The sequence below is a fragment of the Channa argus genome, chromosome 20 (assembly GCF_033026475.1).
Source record: "Channa argus isolate prfri chromosome 20, Channa argus male v1.0, whole genome shotgun sequence".
Taxonomy (NCBI): domain Eukaryota; kingdom Metazoa; phylum Chordata; class Actinopteri; order Anabantiformes; family Channidae; genus Channa; species Channa argus.
This window is the reverse complement of record NC_090216.1, coordinates 15,236,622-15,252,043: the sequence shown is the minus strand read 5'-3', so window position 1 is coordinate 15,252,043 and position 15,422 is coordinate 15,236,622. Positions and strand designations below refer to the sequence as shown.

The window sequence follows — 15,422 nt, the reverse complement described above, 5'->3', positions numbered from 1 at the left end:
AATTTTCGTTATAACTGTGAATACATTTGCTAATGTGGAAAATTGTGCCTCTGTTACCAACTTCTATAACAACATTAAGATACAGAGAAGACTGACTATATTAGATATCCCTATGCATTATCATACCAGGAAATTGATACGTGAAATCTTCTTTTCCTTTCTGCTGTTTCCCTTTCAGGGGTCTTCACAGCGAATCATGTGCATCTAACCCTGTCCTCTGCATCCTCTTCTCTCACAGCTACTAACTTCATGTCCTCTCTCAGTACATCCATAAATCTCCTCTTTGATCTTCCTCTAGACCTCCTGCCTGGCAACTCCATCCTCAGCATCCTTCTATTATATTCACAGTTTCTCCTCTGAACATGTCCAAACCACCTCAATCTGGCCTCTCTGACTTTACCTCCAACACATCTAACATGAGTCCCTGCTCCTAAGCTTCGAGCCTTGCTACCTTTCCACCTGGTCTCCTGGACACACAGTATGTCCACCTTCCTTCTCTGCATCATGTCAACCAACTCCAACCATTCCCTGTCATAGTCCCAAAATTCAAAGTCCCTACTTCAGTCCTGCACTCTCCGCTTTTCTCTTCTGTCGCAGCCTACAAATCCTCTTATTCTTTGACCAACAGTAGCCCAATTTCCACCGACACCCTGTAGGTCAACAGCACCGGTGGTGTTGGTCGTTGTTAACACCGATCCAGTATGGAAGTCCCCTTCGGTGTGGACATCATGATTCGCATGTTAAATTTGGCATGTGTTTTAGGTTGGATCCCCTTCCTGACACAACCCTCTGCATTTACTTAGACTTGGGACTGGCACAAAAAGACACTGGCTTGTGTCCCCTTGTGGTTGCATTAAAAATATTAAACTTTAATCATTTAAAGTAGTTTATCCAGCTTTACATTTTTTCCCTTAACTTAGAACCTTCGTTATGTGTCTATATCGTGTAAATTACCACAAACTAAAGTCATGTTACCAACACGAGCAAGCGAAATATACTTTAGAGTACCAAATGTCATTTTACGTGTTTGATTTAATCACATTTATGTTTAACCACAAACCTGCCAAATGCATGATCATACTTTATTTATTAGGTAAGAGATGTGTGAAGAAACTTCTAGCAGTCTATGTAGAATCAGGAAACACCAACATGGTCCCCAAGTCTAAATCTGCTGCAGTCATTATCACTCTCTCACAGTGGACGGAATAATATTTAACAGAGGAAGTGTTTCTTACTGTCTGTTAAAACTTTCCATCTGGTGTGGTGGAGTCAATTGCTGCTTACATTCTATTTTTCATTTACATGTTGCATTTGATTGACTTTCCTCTATGCGTTATCTTTAGCCACTTATCCTGTTCAGGGTCGTTGGGGGCAAAGAGCCTATCCCAGCTGACACTGGGCCCCCAATGTATCTCAGGGCCAGCAAAGAGAGACATACACAGACAGACACCCACGCAGGCACGGAGGAGAATATGCATGCTCCATGCAAAAAGGTCGTAGCAGGCAGGTAAACTCGAAATGGGGAGCTTGCTGCCTTTCTGTCCGCTCTGCTCTGCCCAACTCTCTCTCAGTTCTTTAAGCTCTGATACTATCCACAAAGCGCTTCATGTGGTTTTGATTTTTAAGTTCCAATAAACAAGAATGCTACAATCCTTCCTAATCAAGCAGAAACCATTGCTGTCTTCCAAACTGTCTGAAGGCAGCATCATTAAAAACGCTTTTCGAAGCAAATATCTTTGCACAACTGCCAGTACTGTTCAGTGACACACAGGAGGTTTCCATCACATCTCTCCACATTAGGGTAGGTGTTGGAGCATATTTCTATTAAAACCACATGTGAAAGATTTTGCACGCTATAACTTTAAGACACCTATAGACTCTTATTTATCTTTTTCAATTGATTTCATCACAGCTAAACAATATAGCATATTTATATGAAATTGGCAGATTAATAGTGTACAACAAATGCAGGTCAAATACAATCTTCCATTCACCTTAATGGCAGTGAAAACAGCAAATTAGTGCAAAAGATGTGCATTAGTTTTTTCTAGTGTTAGAGTAAAATTTGAATGTGTACATATGCTTCTAAGATTAAGAATGAAGATTAAAATGTCCCACATGATGCAGGCAACCTTCAGGATCACACTGGAAAACTAAAGTGCTTAAAAAAAGGGAAGGTGAGGGTCTTCTATACCTTTCCACTCCTCCACTGTGTGCTCTCTCTCATCCAGCTGCTTGTCTGTGATCACAGGTGGTGGCTGGAAAAATACAAGCAGACAGACAGATTTTTTTGTTTTGTTATTCCACTCTTGAAGTGTACTTCAGTTAGTCATGTAGCAGATCAAAATCCATCCTACCTGAGACCCTAGACACACTCCAATTTGCATATCAGACTAAGAAATCCCCTAACGGCTGGACATGCCTCCTGTTATACTTTGACCCCATTGAAACACAAGGACACTTACATCCGAATTTTGATAGACTTTAGTCTTAGTACCTCCCTCTGTAACCAGAGGTGGAATAAGTACAAACAATCTTTACTCAAGTTGACGTACAGATAATTTTGAAGTTGATGTTGAATCTAGATTATGGATTTAGGTCTTGCTACAGGACACATGGATGCTAATACTGACAATATGAAATAAACTTTAACCCTTTTAACAATTTAGATGTCCAAAAAAACATTTCCATGTTTTCATCCCAATTTCACACTACACTCTAGCAGATGACTAAGTCCTAAACATGTCCTAAACTACATAACTAAAAGTAAATTCAGGCCAAACCTTAGAAAGTTAGCTAATGATGGCAAGAGACAGAAAACAGCTGCATGAATGTGCCTCACATTTAACCCATTTAGTACTTTGGTGTGAAAACACATTTCCAGGAAAATACCATCACAGCTGGAATAAACTACCTGAAAACCATTAGTGAGAGACGCTTCTCTCTATGCTCCCCAGAGTCAAACTGAAATTTGATGTATTTGTGCAGTACAAAGAGCTACAACTATGTGCAAACCTGCACTTCTCAAGGTTAAGTTGTCAGCTCTGAGGAATCATTTAATGTCTCAGAAGAGAGGAAAGAAAACAACAACACACTTCATCTCCCAATGCACAATCAATTTGCACTGGCTGAGTCATAGTGTTTCCAAGGAGAGCACAAGGGATTGTCACCAAAAACAACGCAAGCGCAAACATAGATTTCACATGCAGGGCACATACATTTTCAGAGAGAAGAGTCAAAAGAGTTTTAGAGTTTGTAGTCGTGACACCTAAAAGATCTGGTAATTTGTGTGCAAAAAAACTTTTAATAGATAAAGGCAATTTACCCCAAATTTTGCAATGAACGACTAATTATATAGCAATACAAATCAGGACAATTAAAGTAATTTAAAAGCCCACACTTACTGCCTCCACTTCAGTCGGGTCGTACCACACGTTGATGTAAGGGTGCTGCAGAGCCTCATCCACCGAGATACGTTTCGATGCATCTATTACTAGCATTTTGGAGAGTAAGTCACGAGCTTGACTTGCTGAAAAGAAGTTGTGACAAAATAAATAAAAAAGGTGCATTTTTGGCTTTCAACTAAACAAGTTTCTATTCTGCAATTGAGTTGGAATTGTCACATATTCCTGTCTGTAAATTAACCAGGACAGAAACAAGATCTTTCTCTGTGGTGCTTGCTGTGAATGTTCCTGTCATCTTTCCTCAATTTACACATGAAGACATGCTTGAGGTAAATTTCTGCTCACAGTAAATGACTTTGTCAAAAAATTCCAGCTCCCGTAAGAAAAGCTTAACGTGAGGCAACCGGACAAAATCAATTTGTCACTTGGGCTTCTCTCTCAGTATGTGTTTGTAAGGTTGCACAAATTGAGAAGGCAACACCAACTGATGTCATTTGGAGAAAAAAAAATTATATTTCGGCTTTGCGAGTGCTTGGATACATCCTCTGTGACCCTTGATGGTCCTTTATTTAATTTATTATTTAAAAAATAGATACAAATAAGCAAATATCAGTATTTTAGGATAACAGCCTTTTGTTTTTCTTGAGTTTCAGCATCATTTTACCATGACTTGGAACAGCAATATTGTACTTACCTTTCAGTTTGTTATGTTCGGAGTCTGCAGGAAACAAGACATCAGGGAAAAGCTTCTCAAAGCTGTAGCCGGCGTACCGTGGCCGGTTCTCCACATAGGTCCTCACTGACTGGTTGAGCTTCATTAGGAACTCTTGAGACGGTGTCCCCAGCTGCTCAATCACCTTATTCCACTGGTCGATATCTTAAGGTTATATTATTAAGAAAAGCACTGGGCTCGGTTCAGAAAAAAACAAATGGATATTTCAATGTTAAAGCTACAATGGGCAACTTAATCTAGTGTTAACATGAAACTCAGAATCAGTCCTTCCTGTGACTGCCCTCATACACCTTTGCTTGGATCATGACGTTGCATTGCACAACGTACCACCCTTCTGTGCTCCAAGATGTTTTGGACTAAAAGTCAAAATACCATAATTAAATCATCCATCCATCGCATTATATGCAGCCGCTTATCCTTTGTAGGGTCATGGGGAGTTGGACTCATTGGGCAAAAGGTGGGGTCCACCCTGGCCAGGTCGCCAGTCCATCTCAGGTCCAACACAGATAGACATACACAGAAAAACAACCACTCACACTCACATTCACATCTACAGGCATTTTGGAATCACCAATTAACCTAAAACGCATGTCTTTGGACTGTGGGAGGTAACTGGAGTAGGCAAATAAAACCCATGCAAAGGGAGAACATGCAAACTCCACACAGAGAGGCCACAGTCAGCCAGGGACATGAATCCACACACACACACACACACCATTAAAAGCAGTTCATTAAAATACCCAGCAAACAAGCATAAACGTAAAACAGCAATGTATGTGTTAACTAGTTTTTTTGTCTAATCACTAATTGGTAGGAATATGCTGTCAGTATGGTATCGTAACAGTTTAGCCTGATTTGCCACATTACGTGATAGCTGAGCAAGTTCTGCTGGTGTTTATTAACAGCCTCAACACTAAACTTGCCCCCTTCCTCTACCAGCTGTACCAGTGAACCACTTCAGATGGATAAGAAAAAATTATCAGTAAGGGATAGTGACTGATTTCTATAATTATTTTAAACCTCACCCAGCAATAAAAAAGAGTTTTGTTTGTCAGTCAATTCTGTACCATCAGTACCACATGTCCTCTGCTATTCGAAATAGGAGTATTAAAACTTGTGACCCATTACAGCTAATTCTGAATAAATAAAATGTGAAATTAATTTGAATTTCACTTCAATTACCTACAGTTTGCAATTATATTTGTTAATCGATTGAAAACTCTATCAGTTACCTTAGTTAACTATTATAATCATATTACAGTGTTGAGCAACTATTAGCTTAATAAGGCAAGAACTGCCAGGTAAACCAAAAGATTTCAAAGTTAACAGTTACAGACATACTGACAGCATTCGCAAAATTCAAATAAAACAACAATATTCTATTTAATGCTGATATTTCATATAAAAGAAAACATGTATAACAACATTGTAAATAAACAAACAAATCTTACAAAATATATATAATAAAATAATACACAACTACTCACGAGTTTATTCATGTTAGACATGTGGGAAATTACATTAATGATGGCTGAACTTCGCTGAGGTTTACCAGTTCCAAAACAATCCTTATGTGCATGCAGGCTCAAAGAACTGTCATTAATTAGTATTTTATGTTCAAGAAATGTCAACACTGAAAATATGTTGCTTTTGCTGAACAGATTTGATCAAGGCGCTAAAGGGATTAATCTTGTGATTCACTGAAATAAATGACTTCTGGTCTGTGTGGAAAGATATGAACAAGATGTCAGACAAATGATGAGGTGAGACAACATTTGGGGTTTTCGATGGGGGATCAACTTAAGGATACGATCAGTGCCTGGAAACAACACACTACCTCGGACCATTTCGGCCATGATGCAGCCAACAGACCAGACATCAACTGAAAAATGAAATGACAACAACCAAATTAGCATGCAGGACTGAAAAAAATCAAAAAACGAAAAAAATCAAAAAACAAAAAAACAGAAAAAACACATATCAAAGGAACAAAAGGGTAAAATAAAGACAAGATGATGTGCACGCCAGGTGACGTGTGTCATACATGACAAAAATGAACTGCGTACAATTGAGGGTACTCTCAAAACTTGGGTCAGAGTCCCACAAAGCTAAAGATCATTATGATTCTTTTTTTGATAGCATAAACTGTTTCTGCTGCTCATTTCTGATGGAACAGCAATATTATTAGCGTTATTTCTACTTAAGGTGCAATAAATCTTTTAAGATCTTCTCTATTTTCCCACCCTCACTGCAATACATGTCGCATGGGTTAAACAGGAATATTCCCATAAATAAGAATTCTGACTCGCATGTGACATGTCATGTGTAATTAAAAGTCTAAAATATTTGCCAACAATTCATTCAGTATAAATATCTGGATAAAACCAGTCAATAAATTTAAACAAATCAGTTTGTTTTTTGTATTAATTGTGCTGGGAAATGCAGTTTGAGGGTAGAAGAGGGTTTTTTTTTTTTTGCAGTTCAGTTCTTGGCTTTGGGTGAACAAACTGTAAAATTCTATTTCAGGTGTTTCATGTGACTATAATTTAGCATGAAGCAACAGCACTGCTGCTGAGGTGAGTGAAGTGAGGGTCGTGTGTGTGCACATCCGTAGGAAGAAACAAGTGGTTGCAAGTGTCAGGCACATGTGAGAAATAGAATTTTATAGTTGCTCAAAAGATGTGATCTCCATGCTTCCCATTTGCTAAGGAAAAAAATAATGGTTTGAAAAGACTATTTTTGTGATATGATTGTTTCACAAGAAACGTCAAGACACTGCTGCCAGCAGTTCAAGGATACAATCCCTTCCGGGAAAAAGGATTTTGTGGCGAACCATTTCTGCCATAATGCAGCCCACAGCCCAAATATCCACTACATATGTGCAGCATTAAAGGAGGGAGAAGAGATTAGCAAAATAAAAACAAGTCAGCAGAAAAATAAGGGACAATGTTCTTGGTCAGGGAACTAAAGGAAAGAGTATTAGTATTTTCTTCTGGGTTTAGTTGTAATGAAGCATCATGTATCTGCATCCACATCAGGATTTCTAATTGAAATCTTTACTCTTGATGTATTTTTAAATCCAGAAATTGACTTTTTTTTTAATGAGCCATTACATTTCTGACTATTAATACCTAGTCTTAGGAAGCCTTATTTTAAGACTCTATCCTAAAGAAAAGTCAAACATTTTGGGGAAAATGCTACTGTTGTTTATTGCAGCAGATTGACACTTCTCTTGTGTTTCTGCTCTGAACATGAAGCTAGTGCTAGTGGGTGCTTAGCTTAGCACAAAACGCTGGCAGCAGGGGGGTAGTGGTTAGTCCGAATGTGGTATAATGCGCCTCATTAGTTTGCTACAGCTCACTAATCAACAAGCTGAATATCCCAACATTCACTAACAACAAATCCCATTATAAAACCACAACTTGTTCATATAGATAACACTCTGAACATTTAACAATCCAGATAAAGCATATTATTTAAATGAAGTTTGCATGTTTAGTAAGCTGTTTTCTTGCCAACTTTTATGCTAACTCTGACTCTAGCTTCATATCTAATGACCCGTCTTGCAGAAACTGCCATTATGTTCCGAGCAGTAGTGCCAAGTGAAAATGCTGAAGTATGCACAAGTGCTTGTATTTGTTCTAGTGGTTTTTTTCCCTTTTTTTTGAGCCAAGCTCGACCGAGCTGAAGATGAGTAATCTCTTGATAAAACATCAAAAGCATACTAAAGCACCGCTGGTCACTGAAGTTCTCTGACAGGAAGTTTCCCAGAAAGCACCAATGGCCAACATGCCAACTGAGTGTAACAATAAAGGTTTGTGGAGAGTGTGTGTATGTGTGAGATTGTAAGTGTTTTGGAGGTGAGCTTAAAAAAATATTTTAAAAAATGAGGGGGGGGGAGGGGGGGGGGGCGCATGCAGCAGGCCAGGCAGTAGCTCCTCACTGGCCAATCGCTGTCAAGAAGCCATTTCCTGCACTCACCATTGGCCTGGTACCCCATGCCTAGGATGACTTCAGGGGCGCGGTAGTAGCGGGTGACCACATAAGGCGTCATGAGTAGGCCAGTAGCGGCTGTCCTGGCCAGGCCGAAATCCAGGATCTTTAGAGTGCAGTCAGACTTCACCACAATGTTACTGGGCTTCAGGTCCTGGTCAGAAAACACAACAAAGAAAGTTACGAACCTGGTCTAAATTTATGTTGTATGTTTACGCTCATATGTGTTTTTTGTGTAAGTGCTTTACTAAAATTTGCCTACAAGTGCAAGTTAATGGGCCAAGTCCGGTAAAGGGCTAAAAAAAAAAATAATTAAATAAAAGGGCAGATCATTCAACTCATGGACTTTCACGGGATAGCCTTACTAACACACACATCCCCAAGGTAAAGCCTGGTGGTACAGCAAAACATAGGCAAGAAAATGTAACGCCATCTGTAAGACAAGTCTTTCAAGTCATCTAAATGCACCAAAATCATTTTAAGTACATGACAAATACAACATGCAAACAACTACCTCCAAACAAATTCTTTATATGGGAAACACTGTAGCTGGTGTAGTGGAGAAGTAGCCACCATTTATTATTGCACAGTACAAAAAACAAATTCCAGCAGACATGATGTATCACAGCAGACGCACGGTCTTTGTTTTGCTTGGTTCAGTGTTTACTTGTATTTAACCTTTTCCCTGCCTTTAATGTTTTTATATCAGTGCTGCATTATATTCTGCTCTGTTTTATTTCATTTACCTCCACCAAGAAACAAGACATTGAGATATAACCAGTTGTAACTGTGGTGGTTGAAATTATCAAAGTACAAGTACTTTCGGTACTTGCATTTTAGGATATGTGACTCTAAATTGGCCGTAGGTGTAAATGTAAGTTTAAATGATTTGTCTCTTTGTGTCTCTCTGTCTTGGCCCTAAAATAAAGTTAGTTTTTTCTCCCTCCATAGTTTTCTTTAAAAACTACTTTTTTACATATTAGCAGTACTCAAAGTGACCCGCTAAGCAGTAATTTCACTCTTTGACGTGTTGTGCTGAGATCTGCATGTACTTCGCAGGAGCGCACACAGCCAAAGTGGACATTTGGTTCTCCTCTATTTCTGAAGGAAGGCAGCCACATGTGCTAATGCATAGCATTATACGCAGCCATCCACTGTGTTTACTTGGAATAAATCAAGTGAGAATAAAGAAAATATTGCTACAAGACAACCACAGACCTTTACACTCATATTTTCTTTTTGTTATGTTTTTTTTTTTGTGGCCTTATTTCCTTGTTGTATGTGATGTTGCAACTTGAGAAGTTTTGACTGAAAAAGTTATTGGTCATAAAACAAAAAAACACCTTCAACACATCATACTATTAATTAGTTAACGCGCCCCCCCAGAACAGGACAGAGACGATGAAAATGGTCAAGTACTTTTACTTTGAATACATCAGGTAAAATGGAAAGCATGTCAGTGGGTACTTTTACTAGAATAACTTTTTGTTGTTTGTGTTTTTCTACTTTGACTTGAGTCTGGTTTTTGAGTACTTTCCTGAAAAGTGACAAAGGACATGAAATGGTTTGACTTTTGGAGGAAATGGTTCCCCTCTTCTGAAGCTAATGCTCACAAACTAACCTGACATTTTCATCTTTCATGTTCTTCACATTACCAACCCATAAGGCATCTTGTTATAACTATGCTGCGTACAGCTACAATCTACAAATGGCTGCTCGCCAGCTGAATTATTACAACAAATTTGCTCGCCATGACAGGGTTGACTAATTAGGATTCGGCATAACAAAAATGACATTGTGCTATAATAAACACCTTGTAAAGTGGCCCAAACATTTCAGCAAATATTCAATAACAAACAATACAGCACACATTTTCTGTAAAACAGAAATCTATTAGAGGTGCAAATCTGTATAATGACGTTAAGTGATGAATTTTTATCATCACTTCCTGACAATGAGACCATTAGAATGTGGAGCTACTGCATGTCAGTGCTGTGTTTGACTGTCTTGATGGAAAGCAAAACATTCTTTGCAGTTCAGAGCAACTACAGAGGACTAGAGAGTCCTCATCACAGAATCAATGGCCACAAAAACGAGAAAGCTAAATCTCTGACAATCCATGACTCATATTGCATCTGCTCATCTTATGAAAGCTTTGCGTGCTGTGCCGCGGCGAGCGAGACTGGTTAGCTCCGCCCGTGGCTCATTTAGTTCTGGCTGGCAGAGCAAGAGAGGCTTCACTAATCTACTGCTGCTTCTTCCACTCAGGCTGATTGACAGAGCTGTCAGTGTGTGTTTGGGTTTGTTTGTGTGTGTGTGATTGTGTGTTATTTATACAAGAGCGATTTTTCTGTATATGGCTGCGGATGCTTCAGGGTGTGCAAATTGTGTGTCATCCAGTGAATACGAACACCTGGAAGTGAGTTTGTTTTACTACAAAGTCTAACTTCATATTTGCTGAGCAACACCTTATCTGGTTTTCATATATGACCTTGAATGGCTTTAACTGCAAGTATGAAGCTACCACCAGCAGCACATTAGCTTTGCTTAGCATAAAGATGGATGGAAACAAGTAGACTGTACAAAGGAAACAAGTCTGGCTACCGACATCTCTCGAGCTACACAATTAACACACAATAAATATCTAAAGCAACAACAATTATGTGTTCATTTTCGTCATTTGTAGCAGTTTTTTCTATTTATAGTTTCACAAATATGATGCAAAAGTCAAAATTATCATTACCTGCAGCCCTAGAATTGTATCTCTTTTACTTAACCCATTAAAAATCATTAAATGCAAGAGGTTGTGGTTTTACAAGAGTTCATGAGCTTTGCTGTGTCTAGTTGACCAACCCAGAAATGTTCCAATCTCTCTGATGTTTTTGCGGTCACATGTATAAATAAATGCAGGCGATCCTTTTCCGGTATACTGGTTTGAGCTTGTATCTATGTGGTCACAATATAATTGTTGGACGTAGTGTGTAGTGTGGAGATGAAATGTGCAAACTGTTTGTAGGTAGTATAGTGTACATATGTGAATTAATTTGCTTCACCCTGTGAATGATGCCAGCAGCGTGCAGGTGTTTGATTCCACACAGCATCTGGTAGAGCAGGTAGGACAGCCTCTCATGGTCCAGCTCCATCTGGATCACCTGGCAGAGGTTGGCATCCATCAGCTCCATCACTAGATATCTACAGGGAAATCACAGAGGTTGAAATAATCACATGGATGGACAGAGAAAATTTATCACAAGGTATTTTACATTAACCGGTCATTATTTCATATTTGATGCAGCTTAGGCGACAGTGTAATTGGTATTTTTCATGGAAGTCAAAATGACCATAAACTGAGTAAATGAAGCTTTAGCTTGATCAAACCTCAAATTAATCCCAAACTGCAAATTGGACTGTTATTTCCTCACCCACACATGGCATTTAGGAACTGACACAAAGGATGCTCCTTTTATAAATGTGATGACATTATGTTTTCTGGCAGCTGCTACATCATCAGTCCCTTCAAACCTCCTACATTGAATAAATAAGCTCAGATCTTGGCAAAAGCAAGAAAGTATATGTGCAGCTTCACACTGGGATAAGAAAGATATTTGTAAATTTTTTTGTAGGATAGTGTTACATATACAAACTCCATTTCCAGTTAGGATAATTTAGGTCATTGTGTAAAATGCAAATTTAAAAAAACATGCAATAATTTAGAAATAATTTTAAATTAATATTTGACTCACAACAGTATTAAGATGAGAAAGATAAGAAATGTACGAGTTTTTTTTTTTAATGTTTTTTTAAAATAAAAAATTCAATGCCAGTGACATGTATTTCAAAAAAGTTGGGAGTGGGCCACGATTATCACCATGTTTCATCTCTTTTCACACTATATGTTAGGGAACGGAAAAGGCTGAAACCTTTAGTTTTGAGAGAAAATATATTTTTCAGCTGCTCAGCAGTTTGGCCTCATTTGCCATACGTTTTGCCTCAAATGTTTTTTAAATGGTTGACAGGTCTGGACAGCAGGGACGTCAGTTCAGCACCTGGCCACTTTTACTGCAGACCATGCTGATGTAATATGTACAGAATGTGTTACTGAAATAAGCAAGGACTTGCCTGAAAAACATAGCATTCATGGAGCCTTCACAGAGGTTATTGATGCTGTGTGCATTAATGTGCCTCCCCTTCATCATAGATGCTGATTTGTTTTCTGATTTTCTCATTAGCAGATTTTGACTTGTTGGACCACAGGATAATTTTTCACTGCACTTGGCTCATCTAAGTCAGTGACTTAGCTGCTTTTATACCACCCCAATTCAAAAAAGTGAAGACGATGTGTAAAACGGAAATAAAATCAGAATGCAATGATTTGCAAATCTCATCAACGCATATTGTATTCACAATTACACAAAAACAACATATCAGATGTTGAAGCTGAGACATTTTACCATTTTATGGAAAATAGCTCATTTTGAATTTAATGGCAGCAACACATCTGAAATGATAAAATGTCTCAGTTTCAACATCTGATATGTTGTTTATGTGCTATTGTGAATAAAATATGTGTTGATGAGATTTCAAATGCAAATCATTGCATTCAGATTTTATTTATGTTATACACATCGTCCCAACTTTGTTTGATCTGGGGTTGTGTATATTGTGTGTGTGTGTGCGCACAGACATTTTCACTATAGGATTGCTTTTATTGCAGCACTGTTCAGTGGTCCAAAGATCACAACCACTGGTTTCTAAGCTTGTGTGAATGTTTGACTGATATTATAAACCACAGATGATAAAATCCCCAAATTACATAATGCATTTAGATGTAAAGATACTTAACACACATTTGATGGAACTCTCTGGGATGCTCCCTTTACACCCATCCATCATCTTAACCTGTTGCTTTCCCAGTATTATTCCCAGTTCCCAGTATTAACATTAGATATGATTTCTTTGTCACAGTAGAAACGAGATAACGCTCCTCAAGAACCATGCTGGTACAAAACAAAACAAGCTATGTAAAGTGCATCGAGTGCAAGCTAGTGCAAACAGTGCAGACAAACAACAGTACAGACAGTGTAGACAGACAACACAGGACAGGACACACTACTATTTACAATGAAAAATAGGTTTTAAATGATCTTCAAATCATTGCATAATTACATTTTCCTTTCTGGAAATTAAGTTTATAGTGCACATAAACAAATATATATGCTAAAATGCATAGAAAATTTGCACCATCATGCACCCTTTAATACAAGTATGTGCAACAGACATTTAGACAAGTGGAGTGTTCTCCATCCTTTAACTGTGCCCTGCAACCCTCTGGCTATGATTTGTCCAGTTTTCTTTTTAGCTCCAATCAGGCTGACACAGCACAGTAAACGCATGCATGCACACATGCATATGCACACACACACACACACACACACCACACAACAAGCTTTGAGGGGATGACAACAATGTTTTACTCTAACATTCTGTGAATACCATTACTGTTCAAACCATAGTCTACTATTTCTCTCATTGTGATTCTTAAAGTTTCCCTCATGGACATCTTGTCAACTTCAAAACACGTCCAGGACACTGTTATGCAATGTTGCTCTTATTAAAGGCCGAGTGTATACAAATGTGAATAAAGTTATGAATATATGGGTATACAAAAGGTAGTTGTCATAGGTGGGAAATGTGCATTCTACCAGAATCATCATAAAGGGTTTTTTGACTTTTCTTCATCTTTGACAGTGACAAAGAAAGTGACAATTCACTTTTAAAAAGCATTTAAAACTATTTTCTGATAAAATATCTCCACCTGAAAATTAACTAAGTTAGCCCAATTAGTTAAATGTGATTTTAAATATTATATATATTATATCTGTCTGTATTATCAACTCGTAGTCAGTAGCACAATAACATTTTACTAAGCTAAACTGCACAACCTTGTAAAAGTCAGAAAATCAAATGAATAATCAAAGCTCCCCCCTGTATAATGTATACTGTATACTGCTGATTTTAGAAACACACAGTGAGCAGATTTTATCCATGTAATACTCACACATCTTGGAATTCTTCCAGTGTTTTCTGCGGTGTGAATACATTTAATAGCCCAATTATCTGCAAAGGAAAAAGCACAGTATTAAGTCGTAATGAATGACAACACCATCACCTCTACATGCCCTAACCAGCAGAGCCAACAGTTCATATGAAAGGCCCTGACTGCTGCAGCATAGGCATTAATAATAACACAAAAAAAATGTGCAGCATTGTGGTAAGCCACCTGTCAATCAAATGTTGTGGGCTTTCCTGCCCCTGACTCAGCAGTAGAGAGCGGCAAGATGGAAATGTAAATGCTATGTTGCCGAAAGTATCAATACTGCTTTGCATTACTTTGACTAAGATGAGTGCTTATCAATATTTAATCACCTACAATGCAGCCTGAATCAGCACAAACATAATAGGGACTAAAATTATTTTCAAATTATTTCTATGGAGGGATTCTCTGCTCTTGCCAATTAATTCCTTTTTGAGCAAACTGAACTATGTTTGCTTATATGTGTTTACCTTCGAAATACCTATTTTGTCACACCTGGCAACCTTGAACGATAAAAACGTGATACACTACAAGGACAGACGACAACAAAACTCTTACATTCTTGTGGTTGACACATTTCATTAGCACCAGTTCTCTGTAGGCCCGTTTAGCGTGAGTTTGATTCTGAAAGGGCCGGCTCAGCTTCTTGATGGCGACGTTTCTCTCCAAGTTGTGGTCATATGCTGAACTGGGATGAAGAAGGACGGAAAAAAATTCAGCAAAAAGGTAACGCATGTCAAATACAACCTTATTCTACGATTTCAATGACAGCACAGAACAATTTTTTCATAAATATTATTTAAACACTGATCATTAACTACTTGATTGCAATATTAGAGATGCAACAAAATCACCAGGTAAACACTTTCAAAACGTATTCTGTAGCAGTTAGGACAAAATTCCCTGCATAATAGAGTAGTAAGCACCATTGTGCATGTTGGGGGGTGTTCAGGAGTCTAAGAGTTGCCAACTATAAAAATACGACATTCAGAAAAAACCCTGCTTGGGGTCTAACTGAAAATAAAATGTGTCTTTCATCTTATTTGCAGTCAAATTATGTGAGTTTTTTTTTTAAATCTATCGTTAGTATTTTGTAGTATATGACAATATTATACTAAATTATATCCGTAACAATATAAATAACAAAGTTGAAACCATTCAACAAGATCTTTTTACAAACCAGTCACATAGAGTAAAT

General features: G+C 38.0%; 1 protein-coding gene across 3 annotated transcripts in view; it reads right to left on the bottom strand.

The window, feature by feature from the left end:
• The window catches only part of mapk8b (mitogen-activated protein kinase 8b), a 28,426-nt gene that overhangs the window by 5,249 nt on the left and 7,755 nt on the right, over positions 1-15,422 (bottom strand). For 2 of the 3 annotated variants that reach the window (XM_067488148.1, XM_067488150.1), the window contains exons 3-10: positions 14,783-14,912; positions 14,189-14,247; positions 11,184-11,322; positions 8,119-8,284; positions 5,948-6,019; positions 4,099-4,281; positions 3,405-3,529; positions 2,195-2,258 (exon numbers count right to left, since the gene is read on the bottom strand). In XM_067488148.1, coding sequence (XP_067344249.1) covers positions 2,195-2,258; positions 3,405-3,529; positions 4,099-4,281; positions 5,948-6,019; positions 8,119-8,284; positions 11,184-11,322; positions 14,189-14,247; positions 14,783-14,912 — 938 coding nt within the window. Of the gene's footprint in view, positions 1-2,194; positions 2,259-3,404; positions 3,530-4,098; positions 4,282-5,947; positions 6,020-6,936; positions 7,009-8,118; positions 8,285-11,183; positions 11,323-14,188; positions 14,248-14,782; positions 14,913-15,422 lie in introns of all 3 variants that reach the window. The other variant, XM_067488149.1, reaches the window with a different exon arrangement.